This window comes from Sinocyclocheilus grahami, unplaced genomic scaffold (assembly GCF_001515645.1).
Source record: "Sinocyclocheilus grahami isolate Dianchi unplaced genomic scaffold, SAMN03320097.WGS_v1.1 scaffold324.1, whole genome shotgun sequence".
NCBI lineage: Eukaryota > Metazoa > Chordata > Actinopteri > Cypriniformes > Cyprinidae > Sinocyclocheilus > Sinocyclocheilus grahami.
This window is the reverse complement of record NW_015505503.1, coordinates 177,169-189,575: the sequence shown is the minus strand read 5'-3', so window position 1 is coordinate 189,575 and position 12,407 is coordinate 177,169. Positions and strand designations below refer to the sequence as shown.

Below are 12,407 nucleotides of genomic sequence, written 5' to 3'. Positions count from 1 at the left end.
AAAGATAAAAAAAAAAATATATATATATATATATATATATATATATATATATATATATATATATATATATATGTGACAAACACATTTACAAAAATTCTAGACAGTGAATATGGAACTGAACTGAACAACTAGTTGTTAATTATGTATTTATATGCATATCAGAGTTGTGCCTTTCTTCTGTATGCTTAATAGGCATCGCCTATAAAAAGTGGACATGGAAACACTTCAAGAGTGTGCTCTGCGAAACAATACTGCCATATAAACAAACAACCCATAGCATGATGTTATAGGAGCTTAAAGACAGTTTCAAACTTCCTCTTGAATACTTCCTTCAGCCTTGAGGTCATTCTACTCGAGTCACTGTCCTACAGAGAACATAGAGAGAGGGGAAACAAAGTAGACCTTAATATATAAAAATAGGATGGCAAAAGAAAAAGGTTAAGACTCTTGTCTTTGGTAAAAGTTGCATAAGGTTAAAATTAAACTCACTTCACTGGAAGTGCAACAGTTGTTGAAAATCAGTTCAATATCCGTGACAAACTCTTGCACTGTTTGATAATCATTATTCTCCAAGTTCAGCTTCACTCTGCCCAGCATCATGGGACCACAAATGTTCCCACTGAATCCTGGAACCTAGACACCAGCAGTTCAGATGTCACATACTGTACATATACACCACATATAAGAGCTGTAAATATTGACCAAGAGCCAGATGAAGCTCCTAAATATGAGATTTACTTTGGCACAGGGGTCGGTCATGCTCTCGTGTAGCAGGTGTAACAGCAGGTACTGGCAGTGCTAGAAGAGAATCAAACAGACCGTAACTGTTAAAGGATTTTTGTCTATAAAATGAAAGAAATGTCGTTTTGGACCCCATTTACTTCCATTGTATGGGCTAAACAATTGCATAAACTTTACCAGTGTGTATTGAGAGACTGGAATGCTCAAAATATCCTGTTGGGTCTTTTGATTGGAACTTTTCATCTTCTTCATCACACAAAATGTGCAGCTCCACTGGCTTCTGTGCACACAAAACACACACTATTACACAAAGTCAAATGTCTAGTCTGTCTAATCCAGCATGATTTCTCTCTCTCTCACCCAGGTGAGTCTTCACGTACAGCTGGTAGGTGACAGTGTGAATGAAAAGCTCGTGGACACTCATCACAACACACGAGATCTCCCTCAGAGTCACACACGAAACACACGTCATCATTCTGCTGGGACAAGAGTTCACAGAGGACGTTTAGTTGTCATGCTGGTCTGCTGATGTGGCTGTGATTGTAAGTGATGGTGTCTTACTAGGTATTGTTCCAGGTCTTTACAGATCTTACAATCGCAGTTTATCATATGCAGTTCCAAAACACTTTTCTGAAAAGCATGTGTGAACGAAGCGTCAAATTATTTCAAAGAGTTTAAAATGTGCGTTTAAAATGTAAAAAAAAAAAAAAACAAGAATTAAACTTCAAATTCTCAAGTCAGTAAAGTCGATCACTAAATAAGAGTACAACTTTGAGGAACACATAGCATGTACTATATACATGTGTAACAATGTAATACTAATCAATGCCTACACAGAAGAAAGCCATGCCTATGTGCTGCCCCAGTATGGTTTGTGTCAAGCCATTCGTTAGTCAGGTTGACTGATAGAAAGATAAGAAAGGTAGAAAGTATATATTTTTTTTTAACACCGTTTTCATTTTTTACCATTATGAGTTTCCCCAGAGGTTCCCCATTGGATAAAATGTCTTTTCTCCATGTTCCTTCTGGTTTGCTCACTCTGATGAAATCCTCAGGTGTCAGCCAGAAGTCTTTTGTTCTTATGCATCTCCCACAACGCCCTGGAATAACAACACTGAAGCTCTGTACCATAATAAGAGTTTAAGAAACTCTTATAGCTATGCATTACACCAAGAAGTATTTGAGCACTTCAGTCACACATAAATGTCTAAATGTCACTGCAGTAGATATTAAATATCAAACCAAGTGGCACTTGCAAGTAAATGCTGCCAGACCTTCACTTTTCTTCACTGTTGCTCCGAGACTTTTAATCAGCTGTTTTGATGATTTTTGTGACATACTTTGCTTAAAGTATAAGTGTGCTAACTTTCTTAAGAAGAAATAACACTTAGTTTGATATTTTGTATCTGCAATGATATCCAGGCGTTTTTATGTGTGCCTAAAGTGTCCAAACATATTTAACCAACACATAATATATATTAATATATTTGTAGAATTGTTTTTTTTTTTTTTTTTTAAATATATGCCCACTCACACACCTGTGGCAAAGCGATATTTGTGTAGGATGCCAGAGCCAGAACCACAGGTAACAGGTAGGGTTGGACCTTCAAACACGGTCATGTCAATGATATCTTCATCATTCTCATCAACAACTTTGCCATTGTCATCATCGTTCCTGCCATTTGATTCTACAACAAATGCACAAACACTGAGGAAACAGAATATAAAGAATACTGAAATAGAAAACTGCTGACATTAATGAGAGTATTGTCTGGTTATGGGTCACTATTATACTGACCAGAGCAGGAGGGAAACAGCGGTCTCTGACACTGTGAAAATTAAGAGATGCAGGCATGTCAGTGACGGGGAAATGGGAAAAGCTCCCACAACCCTGTTTATCTGAGATTCTGTGTCCTAAACATCTGAGCTAAATCTCTTTTTTAATGTAAAGTCATCATTACAGGATCTAACCTTTCTTTTTATGAGTCTGTCAGCAACAAGTGAGGATTCAGGAGTGTCAATCTGTGCAACAGACAGAGATAATATAATGCCTGTTATTTCACAAAATATATGTTTTGTGGTCATTTTTGTGCTAGTTGGTTACAAAAACAGTCAAACCTGTTTATTCTTAATCTGGCTTTGCTTAAAGGATGACAGACATCCAGCCTATGGATGGAAGATGTGCTCAGCTTATCAACACTGATATGTTATTGTTTTACATGAATTAAAGGTGGGGTATGTATTTTTTCAAAAACGCTTTAGAAAACTGAGTCGGCTGAGTACCAAAACAAACTTGTAGCCAATCAGCAGTAAGGGGCGTGTCTACTCATGATGTAGAGGAGAGAGCGCTCAGTGCACAGGATGGACATTAGCCGAGCCGAGCGACGACAGAAAGATAGAGATGGCAGATAAAAAACAAAAGAGGAAAATGTCTGCGGAACAAACGAAGGCTTACGATAAGGCAAGAAGTAGGACCCGTGTAAATATTGGATCAGTTTTCCAGCGCTGGAGAGCACTCAAGGAGCGGAAGGCCTGCGATCGGACGCCGAGGTTGCTTTGTTTCTTTTTGATAGGTGAGTAACACCGTGTCTACACCGGACGCGATAGTTGTTGCGCAGCGCCGCAACAGCTAAAGTCTGTCTACACTGGACGCGATAAAACGACCGTTGAAAATCATTTGAAATTTCTGTCAATACGTCATAAATAGAACGCAGCAGCAGTTTTTTGTCGGGGATTTGTCGTGTCGTGCTGCACTGCATCCAGTGTAGACTATAGATATGTATATATATATATATATCTATGGTGTAGACAGCATCACTGATTATAATGAGTTCTATAGTATTTTGTCGCGCCGCTCGCGTCCGGTGTAGACAAGGTGTAACACTGGTTTTGCTTTGTTTCACAAAATCTAATCTAAGACTAATCGTTGCCTGGGTTGCGCACGTATATGTGGGGAGGAGCTATCAAAATAGGGGCGAGACCCTTTTGGGGTAGGGGCGTGTTTGTTTTGGTGGTTTGAAATATAATCATTGGCTACCAGAGATTACTTACCCCACTTTTAACACTCAAATATTTAGATTTACATATAATTGAATCATAAAATCAGATTCTGTTAAATACCAACATTATTCATTTTAGCAATAATTGAATGCTAGATATAATTGCACTTGATTGTGGATTATTTGGACCATTTTATGCACCTCTATGAGTTTCTGGAGTGGAAAATTCTCCCAAAAGATGCTGGTCTTCCATTTTTTGCTTCTCTCCTTTCCTCCGAACCTCTCAAATTCGTTGGGCTTGAACCACTGGCCTTCACTGAAGATGCACTTCTCCACTGAAAACAGATACATATTTATTCAAGCAATACAACAGAGTAAGAGTTTTGAATATGTCTAGATGCTCCAGAAATGTTTTCAAGACATTCTTCAACAAGTGACTCTTCACATGTATATAAAACTTAACTGCAATCCTTAATTGTCTGCACCTACTGTCATTATATTTCACCACATGCAGGACGCCGTCTTTATCTCCACATGTGACAGGAAGTTCAGATTTGTTTCCAAATTTTTGTCTGAAACACAGGCTGGAGTCTGAAACAAATATCACACAGATCTGCTCTATTAAACAAATTTACCAGTTCCATTAAAACCATTTTCCCCCCCCGTTTATCTGAACAATATATATATTGCTTTGCCATTTAAATTTAAACTGAGCTTTAAATCAAACACATTACAAATAGAGCAGTGTTAATGAAACTACATCTTCAGAATTCATCTAATTTTGTAATGTCATTACTGAAATATACTGTACTTTGGAAAGCGCTGTTGTTCTCACTCAGACTGTCAGATCCTGTGCTGCTCTCAGGATCAAATTCTGATTCAGATTCTGAGCCAGACGTTGTCTCTATGGGAACTTTGGTACCTTCGGCTTGTCTCTTCTTGGTTGTACAGTTACGTTTTTTCATTTTCCTTTTTTTCCCTAGTTTTACTTCCTTTGCGCTGTTGTTCTCACTCAGACTGTCAGAACCTATGCTGCTCTCAGGATCAAATTCTGATTCAGATTCTGAGCCAGACGTTGTCTCTATGGGAACTTTGGTACCTTCGGCTTGTCTCTTCTTGGTTGTACAGTTACGTTTTTTCATTTTCCTTTTTTTCCCTAGTTTTACTTCCTTTGCGCTGTTGTTCTCACTCAGACTGCCAGATCCTGTGCTGCTCTCAGGATCAAATTCTGATTCAGATTCTGAGTCAGACGTTGTGTCTATGTCCAACTCTCCTTCCATGTCCTGTGGTTCTCTGAAAAACATGTAACATTGATTATACATTTTTTTCAGAGGAAACCATCATACTTTGCACTTTTAAACATGATCAGGTGAACTTGCTTTCTGTTTATGTAATGATGAATCAAAATATGTTACAAAGATGAGCATGATATGAGAAATGAAACATGAACATGTCTATAAACAGTAGTTTACCGATAAAGGAAATGTTTATGTTGAAATGAAATAATTTCAATATAAGGGAAAATACAAAAATTGACTTATGGACACTGTAAAAAGCTCTGATTTTAACATTAAAATGTATAATACAACAAATGTACATGTAGTTACACATTGAACATATTGTTAAATATAAAATATAAATGTATTAGAGTATTAGTATTATATCATTTTACAGTAAGGTTGCATTTATTCTCTTTTTTTTATCTCTATACTGTACTCATTTAAAGTTGACATCATATTCTCTGCATTATTGTAGCTGCATGAAGCAAACCGAATTCTCCATGCTGTTTTGTTTGCAAAAAAAAAAATCCAAGTCACATATGAAATATTAGATACACTCCATACATTATAATGAGACTGAAATCTAATGAATATTCAAAGTTTCTCTCATGCTGAAACAAAACTGAAAGTTGCTTCCTGGACTGTTGTTTTGAAATCTGCGTGACAGATGAATAGAAACCACAGACCAGAAAATATTCACAACATTAAACTTCAATTTACTAATGAATTAATGTACTTACCCTGCTGTGTTCATGACTTGCTCCCTGTTTTCCTAGTTTCCTCTCTCTCTTACGTGCAGTTTATTACGTACACAGGGTAATCTCCTTTCCTTTAACATACTCCACCTAACCACACCTTGCAGCAGGCGTGCCTACCTAATGCGTCAATGAGAAACTATTCCACTTGCTCACGTTACTCTAGTAAAACTCCTCCCCTTCATTACACAAGAGTGCACATACAGGGACTTTGATCTACTGTATTTGCCTGATACACACTGACACAGAAATATAACTGAAATTGTCTGCTCTATTTTCAATATTGTAATTTGTTTTTTTTTAAAAACTGTAAATGATTAAGTGATATACCATTTATTTTCTGGGCTTTTGTACTGCAGGATCTGTAGCATCAGTGGGAGGTGCAGGTGAATCTTGGGGAAGATAGTGATAGACAAAGACATCTAATTTAATTTTGGCATCACTCACTTAACTATATAAATAGGAATATTTAATGGTCATCGTATTCAAACCAACCCACTTAACATGAGCATTAGTTCAACACCGATTCTTCATAGTCTAATAAAAAAAAACAATCAATTGTAAGACTGAAAAGTCTCATAATAAGATAATTAAATCATGTTAGAAGGAAATAACTGATCTCACTAACCTCTATCATTCCCAGTAGATCCTATAAATTCTGTGATCTTTTTACTGACAGTTTCAGTTGAATTCACAGGTTCCCTCCTGTTCTGTGGTGAAAAGAAATTAGGAGATATAAGTAATATTTGGTAACACTTTATTTTAGGGTCTCTTAACTAGTTGCTTATTAGCATGCATATTACTAGAATATTAGCCATTTATTAATACTTATTAAGCACATATTAATGCTTTATTCTACATCCCTAATCCTACCCAATACCTAAACTTAACAACTACCTTACTAACTATCAATAAGCAGCAAATTAGGAATTTATCGAGGGAAAAGTCGTAGTTAATAGTGAATAAGTGTTCCCTATTCTAAAGTGTGACCCTAACTTCTTTTAACTGAAAGTAAAGGAAGCCGGCTAGAAAAGCCACTAAATGTCTCATGCGCTAATTAGCATATTCATGACGCAATTGCATCATATTGCCTTTCACATTTGTATGCCTCTCTGTGCTTACTGCTTACAGACTGTATTTTAATGCAGCCAAATTCTCAATAAAACTGTTTTGCTTAATGGAACTTAATTATTTTTGAAAATAGGCTCATTTTCCAACTCCCCTAGAGTTAAACAGTTGAGTTTTACCATTTTCTAATCCATCCAGCCGATATCCGGGTCTGGCGGTAGCACTTTTAGCTTAGCTTAGCATAGATCATTGAATCCGATTAGACCGTTAGCATCTCGCTCAAAAATGATTGGCTAATAAACCTTTGAGATGTAACTTCTGTAATATTTGATTCTTCATGCTTACCAGGACTTAAAACACTACAATATTTTTTTTTTTTATTGAAATCGCTGCTCCTCTCAGTCACTCACTGAACAGAGCAGACACAGAGAGAGGTGTGTGCGCGCTGGCAAAGCAAGACCTCGCACTTGTGCAGGCTGTACCGACGAGTCTCAGAAACGAAATAAGGTTTGTTCAAGAAGTTCCCAAGATTTGTCACTAGGCACTTTTTTGTAAAAAAAAAAAGTCGCTAAAGGGGTCTGAAAAGTCGCTAAATCTAGCGTCAAAGTCACAAAATTGGCAACACTGCAAGGAGGGGGCGTGCATAACTAAAGAGGATGTGTGGGATTTTTTGGTATTATTGGTGGTATTTGAATCATCCTTCATGTTTTAAATAATTCACATAAACTAATGTTTAATTAACAAGAAAGTAGCGGCGCCATGTAAAGTCGTAGAGTTGCTGAACTCCTCACGAGGAACTTCAAATTGAATTTATATCGCTCTTATTTTAAACATCAGTGCGCTAAATCTGCCGTTATTGGATATTAAGTGCCTAATGATCGGAGACCTGCTGTTTCTAACATAGTTTGACTTTTCAAGCAAGAGGAACAAGAGCTGGAGCAACCGCAGAGAGGTAGAATCTGCTACTAGACATCATGCTAATGCTAACTCGGAACTGCAAACGGCCTCAAAGAAATAAACGGTCTCAGCAAGTGACAACTGCGCAGTTCTCCAATCAATAAACTCACTCAAAGAAGACTTGATTGCAAAAATCGAAGAAAAGGCCACTGCTCAATCAGATGAACTCTGCATCCAAATCGACCAGCTCCGGACGGAGTTACGATTCAAAATTCACTAAAGCTCTGGTTTCCTGACCTTAATACCGTTGATGACTGTGCCGAAGGGGTCCTCTGGTGGTATTATTGAGAAGTTTTTGCGATGGCCTTTAGTAACATAGGTGGAGCAGAGACAAGCCTTGTCAGTTGGAACGTGCGGGGGCTTAATCACCCAGTGAAGCCAAACCAGGTTTTCACACATCTTAATAAATTGTCATCTGATATAATATATTTGCAAGAGACTCATATGCTGAACAAAGACCGTCCTAAACTTCACAGAGGAGGCTTTACGCAAATTTTCCATTTGAATTTTAATAGCAAAAGCAGGGGAGTTGCCGTACTTATACAAAAGAATGTACAGTTTGTAGAGGAGGTAACAATGAAGGATAAAAATGCCATATACATAATAATCCAGGGTAAACTTATCAACCTGCCTGTTGTCCTGGCCAATGTGTACAAACCTAATTGGGTATATAATCTATATTTTAGGTGGTGATTTGAATTGTGTCCTACACCCAGTTTTGGAAAGCTGTAGCTCTACAATCAATACAGCATGTAAGTCAGCGCATTTATAAAATTCATAGATGCTCAAATTTATTTATTTCTTGACAAAAAAAACTGAGATAAGTTATAGCATTCTATGGGATACTCTGAAAGCTTATGTGAGGAGAACAAATGATTTCATATCGAGTGCAAATAAAAAGAAATCAAAGCGGATTACAGAAATTATGAATAAAATAAATACGATTGATAAAACTGCATAAGGAAATAAGGACTGCAAGGACTTCTTTTACAAGTTGAATTTGACTCTCTGATCAGCAAGCATGCGGAAGATCTTCACTTGAGATCACGCCAGATTTAATATGAGCATGGTGAGCGAGCTGGCCGGTTTTTGTGTTACCAATTGAAACTGTAGCATCTAATTCTATAGCAGCAATCAGAATCTGTGATGGCAACATTATTACTGATCAACAGGGAATCAATGAGCAGTTCAAATTCTTTTATGAAACTCTTTACAATTCTGAGGTGTATGACACTGAACGAATAGATAGGTTTTTTAACTATTTAGAATTGCCATCCCTCAGGGACTCAGATAAATCTGCTCTAGAAGGAAATATAACCATTTGTGAGGTTGATTGAGGTGCAATTAAGAAACTAAAATCTGAAAAAGCGCCAGGTCCCAACGGTTATCCGGCACAGTTTTATAAGAAATATTTCGGTCAATGAATACAGTAATCAACATTTGAAGTGGACCAAAAAAGTTGATCAAAGTTGTCCTAAGACAAGAACACATTTTAGGACAACTTTGATGAAAGGTTTTGATCCACTTCAAATGTTGACTACTGTGTACTAGGCCCCAAGCATCTATTCGAACTAATAATATTATTTCTAAGTGCTTTCCACTCTCTAGGGGGACAAGGCAGGGTTGCCCTCTGTCCCCCCTGCTTTTTGAGATTCCCATTGAACCTCTCACAATCTTGTTAAGAAATATGGATGGTTTGCCTGGAATACTCAAGGAGGGACATGAGCATAAGCTTTTGCTTTATGCTGACGATCTCCTCCTCTTCTTATCTAATCCAGATTCCTCAATATCAAAGGCCCTTACAATTATTTCAGATTTCGGAAATGTTTCGGGGTACAAAATTCATTTAGCAAAGAGTCTTCTTTTCCCTATCAATCAAAGAGCACAGGTATAACAATTTTGTTAATAAAGCAAATCTTTCCCATGAACTGCCAAAATACAGACAGCATGTTAGATGTCCCACCAGAGACAGTAATATACTGGACCATTGTTACTCCACAATAAAGGATGCATATCACTCCATCCCCAGGGCAGCTGTGGGACTCTCTGACCACTGCCTGGTATCTTATACCAACTTACAGGCAAACTACAATCAATACAGCATGTAAGTCAGCGCATTTATAAAATTCATAGATGCTCAAATTTATTTATTTCTTGACAAAAAAAACTGAGATAAGTTATAGCATTCTATGGGATACTCTGAAAGCTTATGTGAGGAGAACAAATGATTTCATATCGAGTGCAAATAAAAAGAAATCAAAGCGGATTACAGAAATTATGAATAAAATAAATACGATTGATAAAACTGCATAAGGAAATAAGGACTGCAAGGACTTCTTTTACAAGTTGAATTTGACTCTCTGATCAGCAAGCATGCGGAAGATCTTCACTTGAGATCACGCCAGATTTAATATGAGCATGGTGAGCGAGCTGGCCGGTTTTTGTGTTACCAATTGAAACTGTAGCATCTAATTCTATAGCAGCAATCAGAATCTGTGATGGCAACATTATTACTGATCAACAGGGAATCAATGAGCAGTTCAAATTCTTTTATGAAACTCTTTACAATTCTGAGGTGTATGACACTGAACGAATAGATAGGTTTTTTAACTATTTAGAATTGCCATCCCTCAGGGACTCAGATAAATCTGCTCTAGAAGGAAATATAACCATTTGTGAGGTTGATTGAGGTGCAATTAAGAAACTAAAATCTGAAAAAGCGCCAGGTCCCAACGGTTATCCGGCACAGTTTTATAAGAAATATTTCGGTCAATGAATACAGTAATCAACATTTGAAGTGGACCAAAAAAGTTGATCAAAGTTGTCCTAAGACAAGAACACATTTTAGGACAACTTTGATGAAAGGTTTTGATCCACTTCAAATGTTGACTACTGTGTACTAGGCCCCAAGCATCTATTCGAACTAATAATATTATTTCTAAGTGCTTTCCACTCTCTAGGGGGACAAGGCAGGGTTGCCCTCTGTCCCCCCTGCTTTTTGAGATTCCCATTGAACCTCTCACAATCTTGTTAAGAAATATGGATGGTTTGCCTGGAATACTCAAGGAGGGACATGAGCATAAGCTTTTGCTTTATGCTGACGATCTCCTCCTCTTCTTATCTAATCCAGATTCCTCAATATCAAAGGCCCTTACAATTATTTCAGATTTCGGAAATGTTTCGGGGTACAAAATTCATTTAGCAAAGAGTCTTCTTTTCCCTATCAATCAAAGAGCACAGGTATAACAATTTTGTTAATAAAGCAAATCTTTCCCATGAACTGCCAAAATACAGACAGCATGTTAGATGTCCCACCAGAGACAGTAATATACTGGACCATTGTTACTCCACAATAAAGGATGCATATCACTCCATCCCCAGGGCAGCTGTGGGACTCTCTGACCACTGCCTGGTATCTTATACCAACTTACAGGCAAAAACTTAAATCTGCTAAACCTGTAGTAAAGTCTGTAAAGAGATGGATCAACGAAACAGAGTGGGCATTACAAGCCTGTTTTGACTGCCCTGTTTGGAGTGTTTTTTAAGCTGCCACCAACTATCTAGATGAGCTCACGGAATCTGTAATCACATATGTGACCCTGGATCACAAAACCAATCTGAAGTCTCTGGGGTATATTTGTAGCAATAGCCAAAAATACAGTGTATGGGTCAAAATGATAGATTTTTCTTTTATGCCAAAAATCATTAGGATATTAAGTAAAGCTCATGTTCCATGGAGATATTTTGTAAATTTCCTAATGTAAATATATCAAAACTTAATTTTTGATTAGTAATATGCATGGCTAAGAATCATTTGGACAACTTTAAAGGTGATTTTCTCAATATTTAGATTTTTTTAGCACCCTCATATTCTAGATATTCAAATAGTTGTATATCGGCCAAATATTGTCCTATCCTAACAAACCATACATCAATGGAAAGCTTATTTATTCAGATTTGAGATGGCGTATAAATCTCAATTTTTTAAAAAATGGACCCTTATGACTGGTTTTGTGGTCCAGGGTCACATATCAGTTTCTGTGAAGACATGTGCCAGGACATGTACCAGGACTCATTTAACATTCAACAATGCTAAGCCATGGTTAACAGCAAAACTTCGTTATCTTCATCAGGCCAAGGAGGACACCTACAAAAGGGGGCAGAGTCTTGTACAATCAGGAAACACTGAATAAGGAGATTAGAGTGGCCAAGAGGAACTATGCTAAAAAGCTAGATCACCAGTTTTCTGCCAACGACCCTGCATCAGTTTGGAAAGGCCCGAAAGACATCACCAACGACAAGACACCATCCCCCAGCACTGAGGCCAATCAACAACTTGCTCAAGACCTGAATGAGTTTTACTGTAGAATTGAAACTCCCAGTCTAACACCCCACACCCGCTCTGAACATATCTCCACACAACCATCAACACCTCCTGCAACCCCCTCTCCCCCACTCCTATGTTTCAGATCAGTGAGGATGATGTGTGCCAGGTCTTCAGAAAGAACGAGAAGAAAAGCACCAGGCCCAGACAGTGTGACACCAGCATGTCTGAAACCTGTGCTGACCAGCTGGCCCCCATCTTCTCACAGATCTTCAACAGATCA

At 37.6% G+C, this 12,407-nt stretch overlaps 1 protein-coding gene across 8 annotated transcripts; it reads right to left on the bottom strand.

The window, feature by feature from the left end:
* Positions 1 to 43: 43 nt before the first annotated feature.
* LOC107602325 (nuclear body protein SP140-like) lies at positions 44 to 6,224 on the bottom strand. Of its 8 annotated transcripts, none has more exons than XM_016294796.1 (15): positions 6,106 to 6,224; positions 4,552 to 5,033; positions 4,230 to 4,331; positions 3,942 to 4,075; positions 2,860 to 2,907; positions 2,713 to 2,763; positions 2,540 to 2,570; positions 2,280 to 2,429; positions 1,708 to 1,841; positions 1,303 to 1,371; positions 1,102 to 1,220; positions 919 to 1,021; positions 739 to 798; positions 490 to 633; positions 44 to 365 (listed from the first exon to the last, which is right to left on the bottom strand). In XM_016294796.1, the coding sequence occupies exons 2-15, from the start codon at positions 5,018 to 5,020 to the stop codon at positions 285 to 287; spliced, it is 1,695 nt and encodes a 564-aa protein (XP_016150282.1). In that variant the 5' UTR covers positions 5,021 to 5,033; positions 6,106 to 6,224; the 3' UTR covers positions 44 to 284. The 8 variants fall into 8 exon arrangements, with proteins under 8 accessions (XP_016150282.1, XP_016150285.1, XP_016150278.1 ...); XM_016294799.1 differs by lacking the exon at positions 6,106 to 6,224 and adding an exon at positions 5,761 to 5,917 and having other exon boundaries at positions 4,840 to 5,033; XM_016294792.1 differs by lacking the exon at positions 6,106 to 6,224 and adding an exon at positions 5,761 to 5,916.
* Between the last annotated feature and the right edge of the window lie 6,183 nt (positions 6,225 to 12,407).